Source organism: Octodon degus, unplaced genomic scaffold (genome assembly GCF_000260255.1).
Source record: "Octodon degus isolate 3935 unplaced genomic scaffold, OctDeg1.0 scaffold00131, whole genome shotgun sequence".
Lineage (NCBI taxonomy): Eukaryota > Metazoa > Chordata > Mammalia > Rodentia > Octodontidae > Octodon > Octodon degus.
Window position 1 is genome coordinate 580360 of NW_004524707.1, and position 15655 is coordinate 596014.

General features: G+C 49.5%; 1 protein-coding gene across 1 annotated transcript in view; it reads right to left on the reverse strand.

Moving 5' to 3' along the window:
- The window catches only part of Nuak2 (NUAK family kinase 2), a 17243-nt gene extending 9788 nt beyond the window's left edge, over positions 1 to 7455 (reverse strand). The window contains exon 1 of the mRNA XM_004641119.3: positions 7210 to 7455. Within this exon, the coding sequence (XP_004641176.1) occupies positions 7210 to 7455 (246 nt within the window). The remainder of the gene's footprint in view (positions 1 to 7209) is intronic.
- Between the last annotated feature and the right edge of the window lie 8200 nt (positions 7456 to 15655).

Genomic DNA, 15655 nt, shown 5'->3' on the forward strand with positions numbered 1-15655 from the left:
TAAGGAATGTCCCTTCCCTAGCAACGCAACACACAAACAGCTAGACAGACAAAAGTCCTTCAGGACTTGCTATCTTAGTCCCTAAAGGTGAAAAAAAAAAATGCTATACAAAGGTTAACTCTTTTTAAGCCAGACATAGTGCCATAAAACTGTAATCCCAAGCTCTGGGAGGCTGAGGCAGGGGGATCACAAGTTTGAGTTCAGTCTGAGCAACTTAGTGACTTAGCAAGACCTCATCTCCACTAGGAGTGGAGCTCATCATAAAGACCCTAGATTCAATTCTAGTACTGGAGAAAAAAAACCCAAAAAGACTAACCACCTGGCTGGTGTGTGGCAGGCTCAGAAAGGAGGGAATGAATAGAACAGAAATGCAGGAAGAGCCGTCAAGAAGCAGTTCAGGCCCCTCTGAGAGACAGAGGGGCCTGAGGGTCTCTCTGCAAAAACCCACTCCACAGAGACAACACCCACTGTGGTGACTTATGGGAACGCATGGCCAGGAACACACAGATGCTACCTGAGGACCCAGGGGACCGGGGTTTTCCAGATTCTGTCCCTGTCCCTGTGGGTCTTGTCCCTGTCTCCCTCCCTCTCAGAGCCTTAGTTTTGTTTTCTGCAGAATAATCAGGTTGCACTAGGCTGTCAGAGGGGCTTTCCCGCTCGGTTTGCATGAAATGAGCTGTACAAATGCCACAGGACCTCAGAGGCTGTGATCTCAAAGGTTGCCAAGTTGCACCAGGTGCTGGGTGGGGTGGCAGGGGGTGGGGTGTCCAGGCCGGTCAGTTGGTTCCTGGCACGTCCTGCCCAAGAACAAGAATGGTAAATACAAGACTTCCTCTTCACAGGAGATAGGCAGGTTGTGAGAAATCCAAAGGCACAGAGGAGGTAAACGGCTCCTTATTCAGTTTCCCAGGAGGGTTTGCCTCTCCTCAAGATTCAAAAGGAGACAGAGAAAAGGAAACTTCTGCTGAGGGGGGAGCGCTAATCCAGCCTTTCACAGGCTCTGGAGACAGACAATGGCTTCCAGCTTGCACAGGGACAGTGGGCCCTGCCAGCCTGTGTCCGCCATTGGACAAGAATGCGGAATGGGCCCTAATCCCGAAAGAGGAGCTGCTCACAATGGCCACAGCCTGGTCACCCGGGCAACAGGCCAGGGATGGCGTGCCCTCCACCCTGCTCCTCCCCTGAAGCTGCCTCAGTAAAAGAAGGAGGCCCCGGCTCTCTCTTGGGCCTTCCAGGAGCCAGGCAAGGAGGACAATGGCAGGCGGGAGGGACGGTCACCATGGAGCCTCCTGGAGTAGCGAGAGGTGGAGAGGCCCAGCTGCAGCTGCAGGGGATGGGGCTGCCCCTCCTGTGCCGACTTCCCCACTCTCTCCACTCAGTTAGGCAGGATGTCTGAGGGCCTAGAATGGGGCAGGTGGTGGGGGTATGGGGTACAGGAGCTGAATCCTCTAAAAGTAGAGGTGTCTCTCTTTTGTGGATTCCACGCAGAACATCATTCTCACACACCCCTCTCCTCTCCCAGAAAGGGGAAATTTTATGGACTAGTTCTTTTTTTCTGTTTCTTTCCAAAATAAGAAAATAGGTAAAATTCTGAGAGTGCTTCAGAAACAAAGATCTATTAAAAGTATAATAATAATATAAAAGTCTTATAGAAGCAAAAACACTAGACAGTTAAAGATATTTGAGTTTCAGATACACACGAATGCAAAGACGAGGCACATCTTGTTTTTGTGCCCATGTAAACAGAAAGATCACCAGCTTAAGGTTAGAGCTCTAAAGACAGCTGACCTAAAGAAGGTCCCCAAACTGTAGGTTTTTGGGGTGCTGGACAGAGTCTTTATGTGGCCAGAAAATGCAGAAAGTAGAACCTTGACAGCCTTCTATGTTAGGTCTCAGGAGGTCACTGCTTGACTGGGGCATCCCAGGAAGAACTCAGGTTGTGTCATTACCTTCCCACTGGTTCTCCTGCAGGTGACAGAAGAGTGCAGTGGTGGTGGTAGTTGGGTTGGATCACAGCTCCCTAATCTCTCCCAGCCCCACAGGACAGGCCTCTAGTTATCTCCTGGCTAGCCTGTTAAAGTAAATTAGATATAGCACCAGCTCAGGCCTACACAGAGATCAGTACACAAAAAGCACTCACCATTTGTTTACTGGTAAATAAATCCCAAATAAATATTTATTGGCTAAATCATGACTCTGCTGATCTTTGACTGATAAGACCAGTGCCTAAATAACATTTCTCCCCTTCTTCCTAGCCTTAGGTGGAGTCCATCTGAGTGCCAAGAACTAATTTTTAGAGACCTTTGTTCTCATCAACTATGTTCAAGAATAAAAATCAGCTGACTAAAGTCAAGTTGGAGGGTAACAACTGCCCAGAGGTAGAAAGGCCACATACACAGAGACAGTCTGGGTTTTCCTGGTGTAATTATTATGATTGCCTCTTTGGTTTTGCAAACTGCTTGAGTTCAGACAATATATTATTTGGTCATCACCCTCAGTCAGAGGAAGGAAACCCAAGCCCAATGCTGACAACACGGACACGAACACACGCCCAGCGAGTGCTCTCAAGAACCCATGTATCAAATACTTGCCTTTATCCACCTGTGCAATTCTAGGCAGGTTAGATGACTTGGTTAACTTGTCTGGCTAGTTTCAATATCCTCATCTGAAAAATGAAAGGACACTGATTCTCCAAACATGCAGTAGGCTGCCGAATGCCTATTATGTGCCTGGTATTGTGCTAGGTGTTGGGGATCCACACGAAAACTGGAGAGCCCTGTGTCAAGGCTCCCTGTCTGAGGGGGAGACTGTAATTACAGCAACTGCAGTCGGGTGTGATACTGTGCCAGCTGAGGTACCCTTCCTGCCGACAGGCTGCAGGAGCACTGCAGGGCTTGCTTTGCCTGGAGGAGCAAGGGAAACCAACCCTGGGAGAAAGCACTTTTAGATCTTGAAGAATGCCTGAGGTCTGCTAACCAAGGATGGTGTGTTAGGGAGGGGCAGCAAGGGCACCACTGGGAAAGAGCAGGGCCACCACAGCAGGATGGCTCGCTGTGCTCCCTTCTGTGCTCCAGTATTCTCCATGGAGCATCTTCTGCTTTTGTGCCCACGAGGTGCTGGCCAAGAGTCACAGCAAGACCTTTGTTATACGGTCACATTAAGCTGTCTGAACATAATTCTTGAAGATCCTGTCCCAGTGAGCATCTTGCCCTTACAGCAAGGCAGCAGGGCTAATTCTCCATTCCATTTTGCACATAGTAAACAGACTTTCCCAAGATTCCCAGCCCATTAACACAGATTCAGAAAGGGATGCTGCCTAGAGAAACTTCCATCCCAGAAGACAAAAGTTCCTTGGAGGTGCCCAGCCCGTCTTCCATCCCCCAGAGAAGGGACTGCCCTGTATCTTGCACTGCGCCAGGCTTTGCAGCCATCCTATTTAGAGATACACAAATACGTGCTCTCCTTTGCCAACACGCTAGAAAGCAGTGCTCAGGCTCAGCTGGTAAATGTTGCCTCCTTCCCAGGAACGCAGATCAGAAAAATTTACCTTCGGGAGAGGATGGTGGGAAGTTCTTAGGATAAACAAGAAAAGGTCCAGGGATGCTGACTCCAGGTGTTGAGGAGAAGGGTGCAGCTAGGCATCTCTGATCATAGCTATCGCAGGGAGTTAGAGCCAAGGTCCCTGACTGCTCCCTGGCCTTTCACGGAGCAGCTGCTGTCTGGGAGCAGGCAAGGAGCTAGAGGATGACCAAATTAGATAGTGGAGGCAAGGTTGGGCTACATTGGCCTGGGCTGAGCAGAGAGGAAATGAGCATGGGGGCGGCTCACCAGCCCACCAAAAAAGGGAGCCCAGCAGGGAGCAGGAGTGAACTCTGAAGGGAGACTCAACCACTTGCCCCAAAGCCCCAAACTATGCCACCCTCAAGCCCACTCTGCCAGGTACCTGGGCAAGGAGCTCCCCTGCCCTGCCCTGTTGTGTGGTTTGGCTGGAGCCCAAGGACAAGAGTTGCCTGCAGCCTCCCTCGCTGCTGCTGAGCCCACAGGTGCAGGAGGAGCTGCCTAGGCAGAAGTCACTCACTGAAGCTGGGGCCCTCTGAGAGACTGGGGCTTTGAACGAAACAGACCAAAGTGGCTCATCTCAAGGAAGGCTGCACATGACCCACACGCTTTCTGGGGGCAGCACAGTGCTAAGACAGATGAGTGCCCAGGAAGGGGAAGGCAGGGCTTGGTCAAAGCCAGCTTGGCTGGGATAATAACATTATATGTGTTAGATACACTACATTTATAAACATTTTATATTTATTATCTTATTGAGTCCTTGGAGAATCCCATGAGGCAGAAATTATTATAATCCCCTTATTACGGATGAAAAAACCAAGGTCAAACAGCTGGTAACAATTTGAACCCTTACAGTGTCAACTCTGAGCTAGGCACCGTCCCTGTTGTGGTTTAAAAACCAGGAATGTAGCGCAGTTTCCCCCACCCAAGGTCCCTCAACAGAGCCACAAGGGGCGGGGGGGGGGTGTTAAGGCTGGTTCCCAGTGACTCTCCCCACCCTTGTCATTCCTTGGGGTTCCAGGAAAGGCAGTGGGAGCTGGCTGCTGGATTGGCACAGCACACTGAGGCAAGTCCAGGCTCATCAAGGCCAAGTTCCAGACCAAGACTCAGCACTCGGTCATCCAGGGCTTGGGGTGGACACATCTGGGGCCTATGTTTCAGGTTGCCGATAACCAGCCAAGAAAGGATAAGTCACTTCCCTTCTCTGATCCCCAGTTTCCCACCTGTCATTGAAGGAGTAAAAGTATCTCAGTCATTTTCAAATATTTTGGAATCTCACTGAGAGATCCAAGATATAAAGATACAGAGGTAGGTCCAGTTCAGAGAATTACACATTTGAACTCCCTTCATTCCCTACATTGGCACCCCCTTGGCAGAGTGGCTTTCATGTACCTGGCTCCCAAGGCTTTGGTGGCCCCCACCATTCCAGAAAGCCCAGCATGTGTTTTTCTCTTTAGAGGAAAAGGGTGGTCAGGGGAGCTGGGAGAACCACAGGAGGAAATGTCATTTGGATACCAGGAATGTGTTCAAGATCCAGAGCAAATATTTGTTTTTTCTCTGATGCCCTCTTGGAGCCGCCATTAGTCCCACCCACCTGTCTCTCCCTCCCCACAATCCTATCTGGCTCCTGGTAATTCCATCTGGGCAGGTTGGGAGCGGGACGTATGCAAGAGAGGTGGAGAGAAATTTGGGATGAAAATCCCTCAACAGGCTTTCCTTCTCATCTAGCCGTCATCAATAATTCCCATTCATTCAAGACAGCTGCTATGGCCCTCTCCCCAGTGCACCACACTGAGACATCACCTCTTGCTCTCTCTTCAAAGGGGACAGTCAAGAAGCAGACTTAGTGGGTGAGGAAGACTGCAAAGCTCCAGGATGGAGAAATCATCAGCACAGCAGAAAGCTGCTCTCCAAGAAAGAGGGGGGACCCTGAGCAAATTCCCAGCAGCAATACTGGGTGGTCTATGGTGCAGGGAGGTTCAGAGCAGGTCCCAGCCCACTGATCTTATCTCTCTACACACAGCAAGAGGCAAAGGCCAAGGAGTTTCTTCTGAATTTTTTGTTCTGATGTAATAAGAGCTGGAATCCCTGCCTAGAGCCATTAAAAGCTGATTTATCTCTGAAATCAAATGAGACCTTCCCCCCACATCCCCAGCCCCCACAGTGACCCCAGTCAAAAGCTTCATGGAATCTCTGAACTTCTGTCTTAGTTTCTGGGCCACCCAGGCCCCACCAACCAGTATTCCACAGAGCAGGAGCAAGGGGCACAAGCCACGAGCAACTATTTTCTCGCTCAAGCCCTGACAAAACCCAGGCCCAGCAGTCTCAAGCCTGGAGCCTCTTTGAACCCTCACTCTATAGAAAGAGAAAGAAAAGGAAAGCCCGGAAGTACATGATTGCCCAAGAGCTATAACCTGGCACCAGGCTGCTGGGGACTGAGCTACCCCTTAGCAGAAGAAACAGACTTGGTGCTACTGATGGGCCCTAGCACCTACTCTTCCTTCACCAATGAAATGACTTCTTGAATTTCAAACCAGCTAGTGGCTGCAAAAGCAAACACAACCCAAGGAGGGGAATGCTGCCATAGCCAGTAGAGCAAACTATGGTTACACTCACAAGCACAAGCAGCACACACACACACACACACACACACACACACACACACTTCTCACAACAAGCACCCAACTGAATCTGGCAAAACATAATCCCTAAACCACCTGTTGTCTAAAAGGCTTGTTAAAATATGAATTATAGGCTTCCAAAAGAAATTCCACTGACTGTAGAACCAGAGGATATTTTAAACAAGCACCCTCCCCCCATTCTCATGTACACTAAAGCTGAAGTTTGAGAAACACTAGCTAACTTCTGGCCAATCCACCATCCTTTCAGATAAAAGTATCAATTTTCACTGCAAGTTAGGCTCATTAGAAACACTTCAAATTCACTTTTGTATCTTACTCAATCTTCCTAGCGGCTTGTGAAGCAGACTGTTTTTCTACTGCCCCCCCCCAACCCCCAGGGGAAACTGAGAATTCAAAGATGCAGGAAATTGCCCAAGGTCACAGATTACCATGACAACACACACACACACACACACACACACCCCAAGTCAACAGGCCAAGTTCCTCAAAAGGCCCTAAATCCAAAAGTGTTTTAAGGGACAGTGCACCTGGCACAAGAGCCTGCTTTTACATCTCCCTGAATCGAAAACCCAGCATAATGAAATTGTGATTCAGTTTTAAGGCTGGGTAAGACCTAAAGGTCAGACCCACTCCTGTGCAGCACTCCACTGTGTGAGACCGCCAGACTGTAAATGCTGAAAATCCCCGTATCTTGTTCATCCTACCACACACCTATTTATCAAGCCCATGTTAAGATCCGATGCCTTCTACTTTCTCTTTCCATTCTACTCTACTGAACAGTCAATAGTCCAAACGAAGTTCAACTTAACCACACCTTTTCTAAGATGTGTTGCCGGAGGTTCTCAGTGCTGCTGCCCCTATAATCTTGGACAGACACCTCCACAGGGAATTCCCGCCGGGTCCCCGCGCCACGCCGCCTCGCAGTGGTGCAGAGGCACGCTGCGGCCACGGAGCGGTGCGCACCCCGCCCATGCCCCGCGCCGTGCCGAGCCTACGCCGCGGGTCTCACCAGACGTCCCGAGCTCTCTCGCGCCTTCTTCACCTTCCCGTAGGTGCCCTTGCCCAGGGTCTCCAGAAACTCGTAGCGGTGCCGCAGGTTGTGCTTGTGATGATGTCGCTTCACCGCCTGCTTCTTCATCAGGGGCTTGGGCGACTTGATGAGCCCCTCGCCCATTGGCCGGGCGAGCTCGGCGGTCAGGGCGGTGGCGGTCGAAGGAGCCGGGCCCGGGCGACGCGAGAAGGCCAAGGACTCCATGGCGAGCAGAAGGTGAGCGCGGGCTGAGGGCAATCGATAGGCTGCGTGGAGAGGCTACAGCGCGAGGCACATGTCCCGGACTTGGACCTAGATCGGGAAGTTACAACCGGGAAGTCACAGTCGCTACGGAGCGAGTTGCAAAGCGCCGCAGTCCAAGTTGTTATAAACGCTCAGAGCTGGAGGCCCAAGCCACGCCCCCGACGCCCATTGGCCCGCTCGCCGGCGGCGCGTGACCAGGACCTCTGCATTGGCTCGCTGAGGTCCCAGACCCGCTCCTCCTTCCTAAAGCAGGGACTGGGAAAGGGGTCCGGAGCCCCGCCCACCTGGGTCTCGGGGACCGGAACAGGGACTACAGGGCTGCTGAGGGTGTTGGTACTACTAAAGTCTGACTTTGAGGGCCCCCAGAACTGCTCTAATTTCTGAATAGCACTTGGTCCTGATTACAGCCACCAGCTCTATTGCGCTGTGTTCTTGAGTGACAACGCGCGGTCTTAGGATGCTAGAAGTCACCATCATTTGCTTCTTTCTCCCAAGCCAAAATCTAGGAAGTCACTTGACAATTTTTATGTCTACAAAGGAGCAGAGAGTGGAACGGGAGGGCTCGTGGGCAGTTTGTGTGAGTTCACTTCTCTACAGTGATATCAACATTGACTGGATCCTGGAATCCTGGACCAGGAGGTCCTTACTCTTCATGAAAGAAGGCTTGTAGGACACAGGTGTGGTGGGACTTATGGAGTGTTCTTTCATTAATTTAAAAAAAAATATATATATTACACTTCTTTCTAGTAAATAGCTGCTCTCCCCAAGGTTTTCTTCTCCATGATTTTAGAGCCAGGAGGTCTTGTGACATCATGCAGTTTGGCTTGGAATCCCCTTTTAGAGTGAAACAACATCCATAGGCTTTGCTACTCTTTTTTTTTTTTTTTTTTTTTTTTTTTTTCCTACTCTTCTGATGGGGGTGGGGGGAAGGAACATGTCTGCACCCTTCTAGAATTGATAAACCAAATCTATGTAGTGACTATTGTTCTGCCTAAGGCTGCACAACTAGTGAGGTTCAAACCCTGGTCTGTGGAGAGGACAATGAAGACAGTAGGCTTTCGAGAATAGATTTCTAGAATTTCTAGAATTTTTAGAATAGCTTTCTAGAATTGATAACTCAGATCTCTGTAGTGACTATTGTTCTGCCTGAGGCTGCACAACTGGTGAGCTTTAAACCCTGGTCTGTGGAGAGGACAATAAAGACAATAGACCTTGATCCCCTTCCCTGAGGGAAACCCTACCCCCTAAAGCAGACAGGGCCTTGACTGGGCTCCAGCTGTACCCACATCTCATTCCATTCCCCCAGGAGGATGATTCTCCACCGGTGTATTTAGGGGATGCTGAGAATCTGGAAAGACTAGATCCCCAGGTGGCAAATTTTATATTTAGTGTTAGCCCACTTATCTACTTCTACTGATCCTTTGACCCTTCCTACTGTGATTCATAGATGTCTCCATCCTTTCATGGAGCCCTTTGGCCTTTGTGACTGAGACGATCAGGATCCCCTTACACAGGACACTAATCTCCCCTCCCCCAAATCTGGGGAGCCATAGAAGATGGTAGCTGGTTTGGCTTCTCCTCTTTTGCCCAGATTATCTGTGAAAACAGAAAGAATTCTGTTATGCTGCTGTTTCCTTCCCCTCCTGGTGTCTGTAACCATTCGAAGGTGCCTATCTGGACTGATTAGGAATCTTAAAAAGAAGCTTGGATGAACTGAGGTGCTGGGATACCTCAGTTCTTTCCTGACTCTGACACAAATGAACTGTGTCAGGGCTCTTTACCGGGTTCTTACTCTACAAACACTGATGCCCACTGGGTGCTGGGCCAAGGGAGACAATAATGACAAGATGGATATGTTTTTTTTTTTCTTTTGGTGGATATGGTTTTTACCTTCAGATAATTTTCAGTCTCGTGAGAAACAATGCTATACTGAAGGAGAAATGTCCTTGATGGGGAAAGAACATAATGCTCTTGGGGTGCATAATAGGAGGGAGCCCCATCCCAAATGGGTGAGTAATAATGAGGCAGTGCTTCCTGTAGACAGGGCTTCGAAAGCTGAGATCCAAAATTCATGGGGTGTCAGCCAGCTGGATCAATATTTCCTTGTAAGAAAGACAAAGAATTATACAGATAAGCCCAAGACCACCTTTTAGGATGATCAGCTGAATGTTTCTAAGACCCCATGAACTGGTAGGTGTGTAAAAGCTGCTCAATAGATGCTATAGGCTAAAAGCATAGATATGCAATGGAATCTGAAGACTAAATTGAAAGGGCCTACATATGACTGATCTCCCTCTTTACTAGCTAAAGTGATAGCAGCAAAGGGGTGCATTACCTGGATGCTCTTGGACATTCCCCACTCCCGACCATGGCTTCCTTGACTACAATCAGGATGGATGACCAAAGACCCTAGAAAAAAGAGTCTCCCGCTTCCAGCTAAAGTGCAGCCTGGCAACTCACAGGGGGTGAATGACATGTCTCAGTGACATGTCTTGGCTATTGACTGTTCCCAGCAGGCAGCAAGGAAGGCAAACAAGCAGACACAGAGCCAGAATAATGCGCACCTGAGAAATGATCCTGACTGCTGGTAGCCAACTCTCACATTCCTTATAGGGACATCTAGTTGGTAGCAGAGTGAAATGCCTGACAGAGACTTGGCTGTCAGCAGATCTTGGGGAATTCCTGTCTTATGTACAGATGTGTGCCTGGGCTTGGATGTCCAGACTGAGCCGAGCCTCCCTTTCTCCTGTCTGCCTCAGTCTCCAGGCCTGGGAGGGAAAAGCTTCCACTCACCCCCATGCCCTGCCAGTGATTAATGTTTCAAAGGCTGCTCTTGGGGACAACCATTTATTGTATCTATTATGCACATTGGGAGACAACCAGCCTCACAATCTATGTTGCAGTGTGTTTGTGTTGGTGGAGGGCTTGCAAGCAGCTTAGCATGACAATCCTGTGACGTGTCCTGTGGTGCATGGCATGAGCAGGGTCATAGCTGGGGGGAAGCCAGGCCACGTTTTGGGTGAGGTGGGGATTTGAGCAAATAAACAAGTCCCCAACACCTCTGGGATGAGACCTGAGAGGTGATTAAGAATAAGTTCCCTGTTCTCAGAAGTTTACAGTGTAATAAAGGAAATACAATAAGTATTAATTTCCCGTAGATCCAAGGCAGAAAGTGGGAGGGCTCTTAAGAGAATACAAAGTAGTACATGAGTTGAAAGAACCGGTCTTGTTTGGGCTTGGGAGCTTCATGGAAACCCTACAGGAATCCAATTGAACCTTGAAGGGTAGGTGAAATTGAGAGTGGCTTTGACAATGAAATAGGGAGGTAGGGATGAGGGGAAGAGAGAAGGGATGGCCAAGAGCATGCTGTGTCTGATGGCCTGGAGTGATGGTGACAAAACCACAGCATGTGTACAACAGGGAGCGTGCCCAGCCCTTTCTTGACACTCAATCCAAGTCGCTTCAGCATTGCCCAAGCATTCAGGTTTCATTGCAACGCTGGCACTTTGCAATAAATAAGTGGGCTGGCTGGGGAGATAGCCCAATAGAATCACCTGCCTGGCAAGCACAGCACCCTGAGTTCAATCTCTAGTACTGAAAAGAAAAATTAAATAGAAATAAATAAATAAATAAATAGGTGGACTCTGGGTTGCAGTTTGGGCACCTGGGTTGCAGGTTTGCCCTCACTGCTCTTGTATCTCCTTCCTTGGAATTAGTTTAGTTTAGTGCCTGAGCCCCTGTGCCTCTTTCCTGTGGAAAAAGAGAACGTGGGATGACTCGGCTCACCCTCTACGTCCAGTGGAGATCTGACAGTGGAGACCTCAACCGTCAAATTGCCTTTCCCCAGAACTCAGGATGAAATACAGCCCGGCCCACACCTTGTGGACAGGGCAACCTGGAAGATAATGACCTTCCCCATTCCTGGGCGGGGAGAGCCTGGATAGGAGCCTGCTTGTTAAGACTAGTTTTCCTAGAGGAGGTGTAAGTCTAGAGAAGGGTGTAAATCAGAGTAGTCTTCACCAAGTTGCGATGCCTGGCTCAAAGCTGCCCTCTATTGACTGAACTGCGCCTAGCAAGATCCGTGAGTCCCCATCCTGTGTCTGTACATTGAAGTCTGGCTTTCGTTTGCTCTCTCATTTAACAAATACATACTGAAAAATCACAATAATAGGCATAATGGTCTAACACTTACTGATCCTGCCTGGTTCTAGGCATCTTGAATACAGTGTCACAAACAAGAACACCCAGCTAGAAGTAGCAGAGCGGGGAGGTAAACCCTGTCAGTGTGATGTCACAACTGGGAGCCTAATGATTGCCTTGCCTTGTGGTACCTAGAAGAGTTCTTGAAGTACAAGATGGAATTAATGAGCTTTGGACAGTCTAAATTCCAGTAATCTTTACCAGGAGTTTGGAGAATTTTTTGCTGAAGGATTTAAGACATTTTTCAGGATCTCAATTAATGTTATTTACAGGCAAAGCCCAGAAAAATGTCTATGAGGGAGAAGACAAGCCAGAAAGCTTACTATTTCTCTGGAATGGAGAGCTAAGGAACAGAGAGAAAGGAACCACATGTCCTAAGAGCCAGCCCCACTTTTCACTTCAACCCACAAAGTGGCCATGGCCAAAGACTTTCTCTATTGAGAGTGGTTCCCTATTGCCAAAGAGGGATTTACTTAAATAAATCAACTCTGAGACTTGCTTCAAATCTGTTGTAATCCCACTGCACTAAGCATGGGTGCATTAGAAACCTCAGTTGCTCCTCTCGTTTTGTCTACCTGGAACTTGATTCCCTTCTCATGAGGCTTTCAGGAGCCTTGTTCCCTGACTCACTCACAAGCTGGCATGATGTTTTGGTGCCAGAGTCTGGCAACCTGGGCTCCAGGCTCTTCTGCCAGCGATTGACTGTGTGTGCATCTCATTTCCTGCAGCTCTATGAAAAAGAATGATGATGCAGCTGAGAAAGCACGCCAGCCGTTGTCACTTAGATGAGCTCTCCTGATGAATTAGTTCTCAGCACAACTCTGTGGAGTAGGGCCCTAACACATAGTCATCCTCATTGAACAGATGAGTAAACTGAGGTACAAAAAGTAAACAGCTGTCACTTCAAAGTCACAAAGCCACCAAATGGCACCAGAACTGGCAAACTTCGACATTCTTTGGCTTGGAGAGGATTCCTAGTTTGCCCAGAATTTCTAGCAGACTGAGCTGCTCTGTGTCCTAGTTTACTGATATGAAAAGTGCCTGCTGCCTACCTGGAGGGCTTCCTGCAGGACAGAACATGATGCGAAGCTGTCAGATGCGTGGCTTCCTTTCAGTCTGCCTGACTTAGATCTTCCCGAGCCCTTGCCCCTAATTCTGGCAGACACTCCCCTGCATGTGCTAGGGGTTGGAGGAGACAAAGAACTGATCAGATGTCTGAGCTGATGTAGCAAAGTCAATGAAGGTAAACTCTGAGCTAGGAAGTGAGCATTGCAACCCCCCAGAGTTGGAGCTCTTCAGTGGAGGGCAGAGAGAGATGACCAGAGATCAGAGGAAGAATTTCTTAACTACCCCGCCCCCAGGAATGGTTTTTAAAATCCAGACCAAAGATACTCTGAGTTTTGGGAGGTGGAATAGATGAATGTCTGTGTAGGTTTAAAGCCTAGAGCTTGTAGTTAGTATATTAGAAAATGGCTCTTACTCCAGTGTTAATGGCGGAACAAAAAAACCCTTCCTCCTCTGCATCTCAGTATCCCTTTCTTGATCTCTGAGGCCTCCATTGCTTCAGGCTTGAGAAATGTGGGGGTGAAGAGGCCACACTTATGACTGGGGTAAAAGGTTTCGAGCGGTTCCTCCATGGGTCCCCCTGTTTCCAAGAACTTTCTACTAACTGCCCTAGGGTGTCTTTGCTGCAAGTTGCTCGGAGATCCCTGCTGGACCAAGATTGTGTACAATACAATAAAATCCCTCATCTTTATGGTTGTCAACACTCACATATTCACAGCTTTATTGGTTCTTCATCGACCTCAGGAAGTCAGGGCCTTGCATTAGACAGGGTATGCAGGGGGGTGAACGTAGATGAGGCTGGAGTTATGGAAAACACCAGCTCTGCTCCTTGTTGGCCACATATCCTCGGGCAGGTGACCCAGTCTCCTGAGGCATGGTGAGTTCCTCATTGGTCGAAAGAGACCCTGAACTTGGATGTGCCTTGTGGACAGTTACAGGCTTCCTAGCACATAGGTGTTTGTGGTAATGGGTGCTATGACTCAGGGCCTAGTTACTACTGTCTATGTAAATGCTGCTCCCTAAGAAGGGGTGAGTGTCTTCTTGCTGCCACGGTCCTGTCTCGGTCCTGTCTCGATTCAGAGAGGCTGGGAGGGACCAGACAGGAGAGGACAAAGAGGTGGGAGGAAGTGTGCCTAGTGCTGCCTCTCTGCCCTCTGCCTGGCTCCTGCTGGCAGCCCAAACCTTTGGCCTCCCAAGCTGCTCATGGAATGCAAACCCCAAGCAAAGCACATTCTTTAACCGGGTCACCAGCTTCTGGCCCTTTGTAAGGGAAGGCAAGAGCCAGCGTTTCTCTTGGCCCTGAATGACACCAGTATAGACTGGTGTGAGCCAGCTCTTACAAGGCTGGATTAATCAGCTGGTTGTTATCCACAGCTCATAAAAAAAAAGCCCAGCTATGACCTGTCATCCTTGTTGGAGTCCACAAGAAGAGGGAGAGGGAACCTCTGTCCTAAGTAGGAGAATTAGAAATACTGCCAGGCCTGGCCTTGTGTTAGCCACAGGCCTGGAGGAGCTAGGAGAAGAGGGGCATTGTAAAGTGTCTCTCACAGATGTTGCTGTCTATGAGTTCTTTGATTTCTGACTTTCTCAAGCCCACTGTTGGATACATGCTTAAATCTAAATGCCCCCAGATGTCCTGGGCCACAGGGGTTGGGGATATTACCAGAGCCCTGAGGAGTACCCCTAAAATGTATGTGTGTGGGTGGTAGTGAAGTGGACTGGAAGACAAGGGCTTGCATTCACCAGGTACACAGTGGAGGGGGCATCCAGGGTGAAAGGCTTGCTGGGTAGGGAGCTGAGGAGCAGCCAGAGGATTTAGGGAGTGTGGAGCAGAGTGGGGAGGGGAGGCTGGAAGGGCAGAGCCTTTGTGTAGGGCCCTAGAGCCTGGGAGTTGTGTGGAGAGCTAGGGGACACCAAGGGAGAATGCTTCAGTTCCATAGGATTTAGTCAGATGTGTAGACGAGAACAATTTCTGAAAGGGCAGAGCGAATTGAAGGGAAACAGGAGTGGGAGGCTACAGACATTTCTTTATACAAAGTGAGGTGGTTCAGAGGCTGCGCAGCGGGTGGGGGAGAGGAGGGAAGGTGAGGGGATCGCTTTCTAGCCAGGGTTGTGATAGCTGCTCGAAGTGCTGGTGGCAAGGGCTTGCATTAACAGTAATAACTGGCGTAGAGCGTGGAGAGGCCAGAGTGGCTGAATGAGGAGCCTGGCCCTGGGCACCAGCCCTCTCCCCAGTCTTCTCTCAGGGAGCCACCGGTTGCTTACCCCACATGCAGCCCTGGGGAGGGCTGGCTCTGTGCCAGGCACCAGTCAGCAAGGTGAGCAGTGAGGGGAATGAGACTGAGGTCCCTCTCCGAGTGGCTAAGAAACTCTTGTGGAGGAGATCTCACGGAGTCTCATTTTCCTGACCTGTAAAGCAGACCAACCCCAGCCTTTGGGAGTGCGCAGAGGGTCCCTCTAGCCATGCTGAGGAACCACAGCATGCGCTCTGCAGGGGGCTGCAGTGTGGCCAGTTCAGGGATTCTGCCACAGCAAGGACTAAGGACTGCAGAAAGTTTCAGCAACGCCCTTTCCAAATGAAAAGGATGCTGAGCACAGACGCCTGCGCTGAGTGTGCCTTCACAGTAGCGGGTGCGGAGGGTGTTTGTGAGGACAAAACTATGTGCATGAGCAGGTGTGTATAAGGAATGCCAGTGTGTGATCTGCAAAATTATGGCACATAGGCGTATTTGAAGTGTAAGGTGTGTGTGTGTGTGTGCATGTGCGTGCGCATGAATGGTCATATCCATGAGTGTGCGAGTGAAATATGTCTGAGTTGGAGTGAGGGGTACATGTATGTGCAGGTGTGAGATAATTTTTTGGGTGTGTGTGTGTGTGTGTGTGTGTGTCTAAGGGT